At 31.8% G+C, this 12809-nt stretch overlaps 1 protein-coding gene across 1 annotated transcript; it reads right to left on the bottom strand.

Moving 5' to 3' along the window:
* Positions 1-2178: 2178 nt before the first annotated feature.
* LOC129312547 (beta-1,6-galactosyltransferase GALT29A) lies at positions 2179-4194 on the bottom strand. The gene has a single exon (XM_054955200.1). The coding sequence runs from the start codon at positions 3577-3579 to the stop codon at positions 2413-2415; it is 1167 nt and encodes a 388-aa protein (XP_054811175.1). The 5' UTR covers positions 3580-4194; the 3' UTR covers positions 2179-2412.
* Positions 4195-12809: the final 8615 nt, after the last annotated feature.

Raw genomic sequence — 12809 nt, 5'->3', positions numbered from 1 at the left:
TAAATTGCTTTCATAGATATTCTTATTCTAAGCACCCAATTAATTATTCTTAGCCTCGTTAGTTAATTACTCCACGCTCCTTCACCTGGTTGCCTTGATAGAGACAATACTATTCCAACCCAATATGAACCCTTCTTTTCTTTGTTTAGAAAAGAAAATGACATTTTAATTACTTTACCTGATCCGCACGATCTAGCCTATACATGAATGAAACGAATCCAATTTAAACAAAAGCGTATGATTGTCGCTCGAGTTGTCATTTATACGCGCTGCCATTTGGTGAATTTTTTTCGAAATACTTTCATTTATTAATATATAAAATAAAAAATTCATAGGAAGTTGCACTATATAAGTTATCGACAGAATACTTTAACTATTTATTCGACTCCATGCAAAATTATAATAATAGAAGATTGGGTTTATGGTCAAATTTATAATATTGGTGAGATTGTGCTCATTAAATTAGCTTTAAATGCCATATGTCCTATGAAAATTACTGCATTTCTTTGTCATTCTATTATGTCATACTTTTGTGGTATAAAAGTTAAAGTCATCAAATAATTATGAACAAATTAAAATTATCAATGTGGCGTAGCGATGAATTTAGAAAATATAAATTATTATAGTACAAATGAATAATGTACGTGGAGGCCTCTTAGAAGTATTTTTTTAGTGTATGAGTTCAATGAAGAAGAAATTCTTTTACGAATCATCTTAGATTTTTTTTTTTGGGTACGATGATACGAAAAATAGAGCTTCTATCTCTTAAATTTTCACATATTTACATTTTAGAATTAGCGGCCGGGAGGCTCGGATGCAATTGTAAGTTCTTCGTGAAGCCCAGATGGAAAGGAAGGTCCATATGATAGAAGCACTGATTTTCAATCTTCTTACCTTATTGGGTCAATACCAAAAAGCGCTGGCATTTAGGTTGAACAAGTGAACCGTGTTGTTCTTACCCATTATCACCCTACCCAACATCTCATGGGCCACGTTACCCCAACAGCCCTATTAAGGTGGTTTTGTCTTGACCTCTTGGGCGGAAGCAAAGCATTATTGGAAACTGTTGACAACACTCCATAATTGGTAATGAGCTAACGATATGATAATGAGACATTTTCTGTCCAAATGTCTTCTGTCATCTTCTTTGTTGCTGTCACCAAATTGGATTGTTCGTTTTAAGGAGCAACTTGTTTGGTGGCCTGGTGGCCTCACCTGCTGAAGGACAAACTGTTGGCATATTCAAACTCGCAGAAGCCATGTGACTGAATGAGTAGGATAATGGCTTTAGGTCACGTCTGGCTCCTGTATTTTCTACTATTCCATGTAGGTTTGAAGCTATATACACTTTTGTTGGCCCCATACCAGCCATACCTGGGGACTATAATTCAAACACTGTTCTATTGGCGTTTAATTTCTCTGCTATAATCAATGAACACCTTCAGGCTTCGACTTAATTTCTTCACCAGCAAAATTTTACAAGAGGGGCCCCTTTAGACTAGACTAGTGATAGAGACGATAATGCGTCCAATTTGTAGTTTTACAGATTTCTTTGGGGGAGATTGCGAGAAATTTTTGCGAAAAGTATAGTCAAACTCGTGTTGGATAACTTGTGCTTCACTGGACATGAGAGGCGGATAAAGTAGAAATCCAAATAAGCCTTTGAAAATGCAAGCCAATTCTGTGGCTTTGCATGGGATGGTGGGGCATTGACGTCAGACAAATCCTCTCGTTCAAAATCTAATGATTATGAGGGTTTTGGCGCTATGCCAAATAGCGGTGCGAACTATTTCTGAACACCACCTTGTTTGACCATCAGGATCTTTTGTTCGGCCATATTTGGATTTCGAGATTAGAATACAGATCATTTGCAGCAGAGAGAGCATACAGTCAGCGGATAGCGTGTGAAGTTTTGTGTCGCTGGTTTTTACTAAGGTGTTAGAATATCGCACTGAAAAACTGCGGATGATCATTGTGCATTGGGGAGGGGGGCAGGCAAGAGATCATGTCTATTCCTTTAAATGCCAGAGACCTTAAGCAGGTCATATAGTTCAATATGAATATGTAGACGAGGCCTTTGATGATGCTGTAAGTTTGTCAAGTGCAAGAGCATTCCACGAACAGCTATGAAGCTACAAAACAAAACCAACCACATGAGAACCGCAGATCAACAGAATGTTGAGTGTACAAAACAAAGATGTACTGATTTAACCGCAATTTACACTTAAACTGTTGCCAGAGCCTAGCTGTGGCACGAGTAGTTCTGGAATGAGGGAAAAGACCAAAAAACTCTTCAATCAGTATTGCTTTCCATACACTGTGCATTTCACAAGAATCAAAAGAGAAAAATTCAGATGCTTCACAATAAAGGAATTTGCTGACTGCTCCACCATAAATCAGAACAATGATGGGTCATTGATACAACACAACGGGCGGAATCTTGAATTTGTCCGAAAGAAAAGGTATTGTTCTGTGTCCATCGACCAGGTCCCTGTAAAACGCATATTCTGCTTCATAGTCATGCAAATGAAGCTCAGCCTTCTGATTCGTATGATAATGATGCCTCGCTGACGCAGACTTGCCAAACCCAAATATACTGACTCTATCACAGATTCCTAAAGCTAGCATAACAGCTTGCATGCCAGAAGAGTAATGAAATAGAGCACCATCATGTGCAGAGCTCCATTCTTCCAAAGCTTTCCCTGTCTCCTCCACAAACCTCTTCAAGGAGTAGTACTTCACAATCCGAGCACATAACATATCGAATCGCGGATCGGTGACGAGTAACGGTGCTTTGTGAGAGGAATTGCAAACCGTGTAATCCAAGAAATGAGCTGGTTGGCAAATGTACATAACCATTGGCACCTTAGCGCCATATGGGTGGCAAAAGCATTCTTTCCTCCTCGCACAGAGATGCAAAATGTTGCTGTTTACAAATGAAATGCTAGTTTTAGACCCCACTTTCTTCTCAAACTTCTCTACCCTTGCATTGTTCAATCGGATAACTGCCTCATGGCTATCAATAAGCTTCCCATAGTCGCTGTTCAGCAAAATCCCACTGTTGCCCACCACCGCACAAGACGAGTATCGCCGGTCAGAACCGGCCAATCCGTTGTGCCTATCGATCGGAAGCTTCACCAGCCGCGACAAATCGGACAGAATACCAGGCTGAAACCTCTTTTTCCTGGCCCAATCGTTCAAAACCTTTCGGAAATCTAACCAATACCTATAAAACAACGGAGAGCGTATCGTTGCTGGTAGTTTCCTGGGGTCCTTCTCTGAGATATCATGGTGAATGAATCTACGCCAAGAGACAAATGTCCGGTGCCGGGCTTGGCTTCCAAAGTTCCCGTCCAGAAGCTGCTGGATTTCTTGCTTCGACTTCTCTTCTCCGATGTCGATGGAGGCGTATTTTAGCAGCGTCGCGTTCAACAATAGAGCCGTCGGGACTTGAACCCATACTCTGCTCTCCAGCTCAATGGACAATAAGCCTCTCCGAACAATGGTTGTGCAGCTGAGAGTGGCAACGAAGACGACGACAAGTAGAACACCAAACAGCGGGCGAATCGAAAGCTTCATTGGTAAGCCGTGCTTGACGGAACAACCGGTCGGTATTGCTAAATGTGGCAAGAAACTAGAGATCTTGAAGTCGAGAGCACCAGATCCATCTTTGTCTCCGAGAACACTAGGCAAGCGAAACAAGATAAGCGAACGAGGCCACGAGAGATCTCTGAGAGGAATTTGCGAGGGCAAATGCTATGAATCGCGAACGAAACATACGGTGGACTCAGGGCTTAGGCCAAAAAGAGAGCATCTAATCATTGCAGCCAATTGAACAGAAATGCCAATACGAAAAGAGAGACAAATTTCCAAGTAGAAATTGCTGGCAAAATCGACAGTAAGCTACAGTACGGGCCTCCACTACGCAGACGAAGTATGGAGAAGCTACGAAGAAGAACCGAGCGAAAATACAAATCGAATGGAGCAGAAGCAGTAAAATCTGGAGGGGGCATATAAGAAAGGGAATGAAGAAGGACGAATATTTAGACGGAGCTTCAGAACCCACATGGTAGCAAAAGCGAAATGCGGAAGAAAGGATAATAAAAGGTGCGAGCAGGCGAAGATTCGAAGGCACAGAAGAGGGAAAAACGAACCCTAGCTAAAAGGGAAGCGTTGGCGCGTTTAAGTGCGTTGCGAAGACGGCGAGCAGTTAGAGGCCATTAAAAAAGCATGCTTTTCTCATTGGAAGCGACAGTGGCTGCGATGAGAGGAGAGAGGTGGGACCCACCCCGGTGTGGCTTTTGTGGTGCACTCAAGCACTGATGCGATGATGCAGACCGGGAGATTCAGATTTTACTTTATATCCAATCCAAGCTTCGTTCCCGTTCGAGAGATCGATGAAATGAATGCTTAATTTTAATTTATTAGGTTTAGGCAGGATTAAGACGATTTTCTAATTTTGCAGACGCACTAGAATTTAATTAACTTTGACGTTTCTTTTCCAGGACAGCCATTTTGGAAATATGTAGGGTAGATTTTTCTACTCTGAAGTGCGACAAAAAATTATTTCTACTATTCTATCCCTCATTAGCAGCGCGTCAAATTGGAAATGTGAAGTTGGGAACATAAAATCTATTGAACTGCCCAAACGGTGCCATAAAATCGAGTTGCAATTTGGTTATATATCAATGCAATGTATTGTTCGGGCAAAATAAAGTCCCAAAAAAAGGCATGGAATTAATTAGCAAAGTCATATGTTTGAAAATGAACACAAATTTCTTGTTTGCACCTGCTCTCTTCCGAGTTCTTTCCCCCTTCTGGGCCAATCAACCTCACATCACATTGTTCTTCTTGTGCCCATTACTAACAAAAGATTAATTTTTTTACTTTATTTGTTTCATTCTCAGTTATAAATATAATAGTATAAGTCACGGAATATTAGGTATTGACGAAGAACTTCTGGTTATAGTTTCGATGAAACTCAACTTCCTGGATTCAGCTTGTAAACTTTGTCGTCATTTGAAAATGACTTAGGGATTTTTTCAATGAGAACGTCAAATATATTCCTTCTAGTTTTAAATACAACAGCTTGTTCAAAAAATTTGTTTTGATTCAACATGTAAGTTCTTTTGTCTCCTATATTAGACTCTAATTCCTTTTGCTCCGCAATGTTCTTAAATTCATGGCAAGGTTGTAAATTCAAAACGTAGGTTTAGATCATAAACTCATAAAAATCTATTTATGTTAATAAATAACTTTTAAAAATATATGATAAAATAATTTTAATATATTTCAAATATAAATTATTAAAATTAAATCTATTTACATTCATAGATTATTATACTCAAAATAAAAATTTCAAAATAAGGCAAATTACTTTTGATAATTTTTTTTCATTAATATTAATTTTTTTAGTTTATTTTTTATTAAACTAGATCTCACCTTCCATATAAATCAAATTATATACATAATATATGCCTATCTTATTCAACAAGTTTATAGGTAAATTGACACAATTTTATAAATTAAAAAATATAAAAATGATAATTTCACAGAGTCAACTTATGAGTTTTATTTAGTTTAAGTTGACGAGTGAGTTAACATAATTCTATAAGTTAAAAATAAAAAAATTAATTTTATAGAATCAACTCCTAATAAAGATCTTGCTTCTTATTTATTATTTTTTTCCTTATATTTCTCCTATAATTAGATTCTTGTATCACAAAGCTTAGTCACCATTGTGTTGATCTAGTTAAGATATGTTAAAAAAAATTAACATATACTTTTTTACGGATAACTAATTTACACTCATATATATATATATATATATATATTGCTTTCATTTTGCTTAGCATATGAGTATGTCATGGATTGTATAGATTATCTTAATATTGATTTTGATTAATGCCAACAGCGATTTCGATGTGAAATACTGAAAGAAAGTAGAATGTTGACAATAAATTAAAGCATGCACGGCGCCTAAAAAGTTATGATTAGAGTATAGATTAAAAAAAAATTGGCCCAAAAGTATAAATTAGAATTCAAACTGCGATTAGAGTCAAACTTGGAGTCTTGTATTTGAAATATTATATGCAGGAAAAAATGCATGATTAGTTTGAGAGAAAACTAAAGGGGTGTTTGGATAAACATTTAATTATAAAAAAAATAGATTTTTGATCACGGGAAAAAATTTTCCCTTGCTAAAAAAAATACTTTAATTATAATTTTTTCAATAATTATAAGTTGTCATTTCATTATACCTCTGCAAAAATTAAGATTTTTAATTTATCAAGTTAAAGTTTAATATTTTTCCTAAAAGTATCAAATGAATCACAATATATATATATATATATATATATCACAAAATCCATGTTGTTTTTTGCCATTATACATCTAAATTGAATTTTTAATCAAATTATCCTAACAAATTTTAATTTGTCCAACTGACTTCTAAAAAAATATTTAAATATAAATTGCACTACATTCACAAATTTTTCTTCCTAATCTCAGTTGATTTTAATTTCAATTGTGAACTTTGTAATCCAAATACACACTAAGTTAGGTTTTTTTCATCCTTATAAATGGCCAATACTAAACAATGGTGATTAATAATTGTTATACTCCCTTTCATCCAAAATATAAGCATTTTCTTCTAATTAATTTTGATTCAAGATATAAGCAGCTTAGTACATGTAAAAAAACTCTCATCTTACACTTTATATTTATTAAGTTAGATATTTGTGTAAATGTATCTTTCTTTCTTTTTGCCGTCATGTATATTTATCTTTCACTCATTATAGAGTGTATTAATAATTGAGACTAGAGAAAAAAAATATATATATATATATAGAAATGGAGACTTCGTTAGTATATAGATTTTTTTCAAAAACTGCTTACGTTTTGGTTAGGAAGGAGTAGTATTCTTCCCTCTATTAAACGATATAGTATCCATTTTTTAGGGAGAATCACATTTAGAACCCTCAAAAACAAAATAATTAAATTGCATGCCCTTTCAATTCTAAAATAATTGTCTAGGCCCAAGGGCCCTCTTTGCAAATAAATTTTTCACTGAAAAGACAAAAATGCCCTTGGTAGAAGTATATGTTCGTATATTTACCATCAGATATTCGCTAATTAAGCATAGGTTTGCATATTCACAACAAGAAGTTCACATATTCACTAATTGTGAATGTAAACAAGTGTGTGAACATATAGTTGTGAATATATGAAGCTGTTGTTGTGAATATGTGAATCAATGCTACTAGTAAATATGTGGACCTATTGTTGTAAATATGAGAACCTTTACTTGTAAATAAATGAACATCTAACAATAAATATGTGAATATATACTTGGAAACAAAGGGCATTCCTATCTTTTTAGCAATAATCTTATTTAAGGGTTAAAGGGCATTCCCCCCTAAACTAATTCATTTGAGAGTATTTAATATCCTAAATTTTCATATAATGCAACTTTCTCCTTCAATTTTTCAAGATGTTGCATTGAGCATCCCACTATTAAAAAAGCTAACTTTGAATATTAGTTGGCTAAAAAAATTACAAAAAAAAAACCTAAAATTATGGAAAATGACTCATGAAATTATAAATGAGTACCTTATAGAGAAATTAATATTGATTAAGTCCCTAAAATAATTGTTGGCCAAAACCATATTTTGGTCTTCTATGTGGATAAGAAATAACATTTGTATCATATTGTTCTTCACAAGTTGGATGTTGTGTTTGAACAACAAAAATCAGGCGTGTTAGAGATAGCGAGTCTCAAAGACAACTATAGGATCCCCGAGCTTTCTTATCTTAGTTCACTCAAATGCAAAGATATAAGGAGATTAGTAACAAAATGTTCTTGCTTATTGGGAAATAGGGTACAAGACTACAATGATTACAACTTGTAATTGAAAATAAATTTAAGTCTAAATATGAAGTATAAGCTAATCTGGTATAAGCTATGGTTGCCTATGATATTGGTAACGATGGCAATGCCTCTTATGATGATTGGAATTTGCTTTTTTAGAATTGTACACCTAAGACCGTTGTGCCTAAAGAATCCAAAGCCCATGTGTGAAATATCTGTGATCACTCAGCACAGCCCCATGATATTCGTGGCACGTTAGATAACGTTGCCATGTTCACTCAACAGTCTCCTATACCAAATTGCTCCAAATCTCAAGGGTTATGCTGAGAACATGCATGGCACGGCTCCTCTGATAACAAATCAAGCCTTTATTATTACTTGGGAATGTCGTTTCAGTTTTCCTCCTCCTTTGAGATGTTGGGTTAACACTTTATTTTAGGCCCAAACACCTATAATTTGTACATAATCAAGAGGATTTAATTGATATTAACTTTCTCATATGGTACTTATGTGTAATTTTATGGGTCATTCTTTGTAATTTATAAGGCTATTTCCTACAATTTCAAGGTCAAATAATATACAAAGTTAACTTTTTTAACAAAGGGTTGAAAGAAAAAAATTACACCACATGAATGTTTAGAATGGCAGGTACTCCTAAGTGAATAACTGTGGTGAAAAGAATGCTTTTTAATCATATATTAAATAAATAATAATAAATCCAAATTGATAAATCTAACAATTCCAAATTTAGAGTTCAGACTGGAGGCAACATAATTTGAGGGGCAGATTGAGGTTCTCAATTGGTGGGTTGAGTTTAGACTTTTTGTTGTTGTAAAGTTGAGTTTATTTTTTTGTTACCGACAAATGGTCTCATGTAAGAGACAATCTAAATCAAAAGATTATCAAATGTTTTATGTAAATATTTTTTTAATGAGTATTTGAATTTTGATTTATCATATTGTAAGAAATTACAGTTGAGTTTAGAAGTTACATGCAATTGCTCGACAAATACTTGTTTGTCCTGGGGCCAAAAAAAACAAAAACAAGAAGATATATGCTTGTTTGCAGGTAAATCCTCCAAGCCTGTCTTCTTCACGGCACACATGTGAAATGTTCCCATATAACAATCCAATGTCTTTTCAATTAATTCACGGGATTCGAGAATGATGATCCTGAGAGGTTTAATGACTTTTTAAACATAATCATTAATACTACTTGTTCTTCTGTTATTTTATTTTATTTTGTGAGATAAAAAGTAGTGTCTTCTAAAAATTTGACTAGTCTCTCTCAATACTACATGATGAGCATATAAATATTAAATCCTTCACCGCTTGTCTAAAAGTGAAGAGTGGTGTGCTTTGATTACCTCTCAACTTAGGTTAGAATGACCTCAACCTCAATCAGGAAGTGAAAAGTATAATATATCTTGTTTGAAAATAGAAAAAACTGAATGAGCAATAGACCTTAAACAAATGTCTGGGTTGAAGCTAGGAGGGTGAGCTTTTTGACCAGCGGTGGGTAGAACATTAGTGGCAAATTCTATCTCCTTGTCTTCACCTCCTAATTGATAGTCATATCTTCTTTGCTTTGTCTTCAGTCTTCACCTCACGTGCAAAGACGAGCACAGGTCTAAGCAGCAACATTGACGAGGGATGGTCTAACGATGTGGATCTAGGAGACGGGATTTAGGAACGGAGAAAGAGAGAACGTTGAAGACAAGCGTGGTGAAGGATGACTGGACAAGCAGCCTGCAGCGGCGCTGGCGAGGACAGGTCGAGATCTTAAAAAATTTCATATTGAGCTCAAGGATGAGGCGTGACGTGCAATCTGGGATGAGGGAGACACCGTGCTGGGTTTGCAAGGAGAGAAGTGAGAGAGATTGAATTAAAAAAAAATAGTTATTAATAATTAAAAGAAAGTGCAAGAATTGTCCACTTAACTTTATCTAATTAAACCAAGATAAGTAAATCTTAGTATATTAATAATATTAATAATAAGGATTTATTATGAAATAAATAATTTATAAAAATTTCACGTGTGATCATTTAATTAAAAACAAACACATTAAGTATATAATGCTAACTATATAAGTTTTTTGTCCAAAAAAAACATAGAGTATTTATATTTTCTATCTATTTACATACTAAATTTTGTAATTTAAGAATTTATTTGAATTTTTATAATTGAATATTTTAAACTTTACCATTTCATTATACCTTTTTAAAAATTAAGATTTTTTATTTATGAATGTATTTTATATTTTTTAATCTACTTTTTAAAAAATATTAAATTAATTGAAAAATATATATAAGAAAATTTATGTTAATTTTTATTATTATATATCTCAACTTGTTTTTAAATCAGGTCATGTAAGAATGTGAAAAAAAATTTAATTTTTCCAACTGACTTTTAAAAAATAATATTTAAATATAAATCACGTTAAAATTATCAACCTTTTTTATAACCTTACTTTACTAATCTCAATTAATTTCAATCTCAGTTATGACTTTTTTTTAATTGCAACACACATAGCTCTATGGCTCTCACCAGTTGTTTTTCAATTTTATTTTTTTACTTGAATTATCATTAGGTGATATTGTTTTTCTTTTCTTTCATTTTTTGATTATAATATTCTATTATTAAATTTTTGATTATAATATAAAATAATTTTATTGCAATGTAATGGCAGTAGAGTCAGTAATTCAAGTGCACCAAATTTATTTAGATCAAATTTAAAGTATCCTCTCCAATATAAAAAGCTTATATAATCAAGCACGACCTTAATATCTTTGGATTTTAGGTTTTTTAGGGCTAGTTTGAATATTCAAAATTTTTTGAATTTTTTTATTTTTTGAACTAATTTAAATTTTTAAATAATTCTATCAAGTATAAAATATTATTTTAGTTTTACAAGAATAAAATAAAAAATAATAACTTATCAATTTTATACGTAAGTAGCTTTGTTACTGTTTTATTGCATTATATGTAATTTATTTATGAATTTTTTTTGCTTATAAATTAATGTTTTAGTTTTTTTAAATATTTCTTTTATCATGATCATATGTAAATATTTTTATACATTTTAATTAAATAATATTATTTAAATTATGATCAAGTTGATCTCAATTCAGTCATGTTAAACTACCAAATTAAAATTATTGTCCTCGATTAGTTTAAAAATTTTTATAATTTTTGGGTAAATTGTACTTTTTATTTTTAAAAATATGAGAAAAATAGCTATGATTATATTATATAAAATAAAATTATTTAATTATCAGTAAAATACTATCTTTTTTGGAATTATTTTTCTTTAACTTTTTATATTGTTTAACCCTTATATATAAAAATTTTTTTACTCCAGTTTATTCTTCATTTTTAATCAAGTATGGCATAGACAATAACTAAATAATTTTCCAATAATATTTTTCTATTTATTAGATTTATCTAGTAGTAGAGTTAAAAATTTGTACATGCCTGAATTTTATTTTTAAAATTATTTTTATGTTTTATTTAAAATTAATTATCTTATTTTATAAAAAAATATGAAATGTATTTTTTTGGGTACACAAATGATATATAAGACTCAAAACTGTTTTTAAAAAAATTGCATATTAAAATATAAAAATGATATTAAAATATATTTTAAATATTAATTTGAGATATTTTATTGATTAAAAATAATAAATATATGAAAATATAAATATTTTAATTTTTTTTAAATAACTATAGTATTGCACTCAAATATATAGTATTTTAATATAAAATAACATGTAACTTAAATAATTAATTAATATTTATTATATTTTATATATTTTTTAAAAAAATTATTTTTTTTCATTCGGGTATTCGAGCCAAACTTAAATATTAAAAAAATAATACTTTTTTTAGGTTTGGCTCTAAACTTTTTAAGCCATTTTGTAGGGCTTAATATAAATTACCGATTCTACATGGCAAGAAGCCAAATGACAATGAGATCAAATAAGATAATGTTTTAAAGGTTTTGTGTGATTTAATCTTAAGATTTTTGAATTAAAACACTCATGTGTTCACCTTTATGGAATCATGAGAGTGAGACTTATTTTAAGAATAAATGAAGATGCAGGCAAGCCTATTCTGCTTGTCATGTTAGGTTGGATCTAGAAAACTGTGGCAAAAAAAAAAAAAAAGGAAAGGAAAGGTTAGATCTCAGAAAAAATTACTGAATTGAACCATACAAATTATGATTTATAACTAAAATTAGACTAGATCTCCCGAAGCAGATTTTTTGTATTAAAAAAAAATAACACACGCGCAAAATAACTTAGGTTGATCGCTATTATTTATATGTATACAGTATTTAAGCATGGAGTCTCGAATTTAAGTGTTTGAATTGGCATAAATGTAAAAAATATCTTTTTAAAGAGTTATTCTCAATTGAGTCCAATAATACTCAAATTTAATTCAGTTAAATAATCACATAAAATATAGTATGTTTCAAAGCTTACATGAATTCACGAAAAAGAATGTCATGTCACGGAGGCCATATTAGATCGGCTTAGATGTCGGCGATAGGCTCCAAGAATGTTACGTGAGTTGCCTAAACAGGCTCTAAGGTTAAGCACAGTCAAGGAGGTGTCTGGGGTTCAAAAGGGAAGCATACCATTTTTTTTTTCATCTAAAATACAGGATATTTTTAATCATTTCATAAGAATTGAAAAAAGTAGTTAAAATTATTATGTTTTATTAAAATGGTGAAGAATTATCGTCAGTTTTAAGATTATCTTCCAATTCAAATTAATATGCATATAATAATAATATTATTAATTTTTGATAAAATGCCTTATATTTTGGATAAATACAAACTAGCAAGAGATGTCATATATTTTTTATAGGGAGAATAACAAATAAATTCTTTTGAAGTAGGGAAATAACAATTTGCCGTGAAATGTGATAGTGCTTT

The sequence above is a fragment of the Prosopis cineraria genome, unplaced genomic scaffold (genome assembly GCF_029017545.1).
Source record: "Prosopis cineraria cultivar Desert tree isolate PC_DT_omini unplaced genomic scaffold, ASM2901754v1 PC6, whole genome shotgun sequence".
Classification (NCBI taxonomy): Eukaryota; Viridiplantae; Streptophyta; class Magnoliopsida; order Fabales; family Fabaceae; genus Prosopis; species Prosopis cineraria.
Note: the sequence above shows the minus strand (reverse complement) of the source record. Positions and strands in the feature narration are given on the sequence as shown.

What these genes read in the sequence shown, in the direction of transcription:
- LOC129312547 (XM_054955200.1), bottom strand. Translation starts at nt 3,579, where the DNA reads ATGAAGCTTTCGATTCGCCCGCTGTTTGGTGTTCTACTTGTCGTCGTC.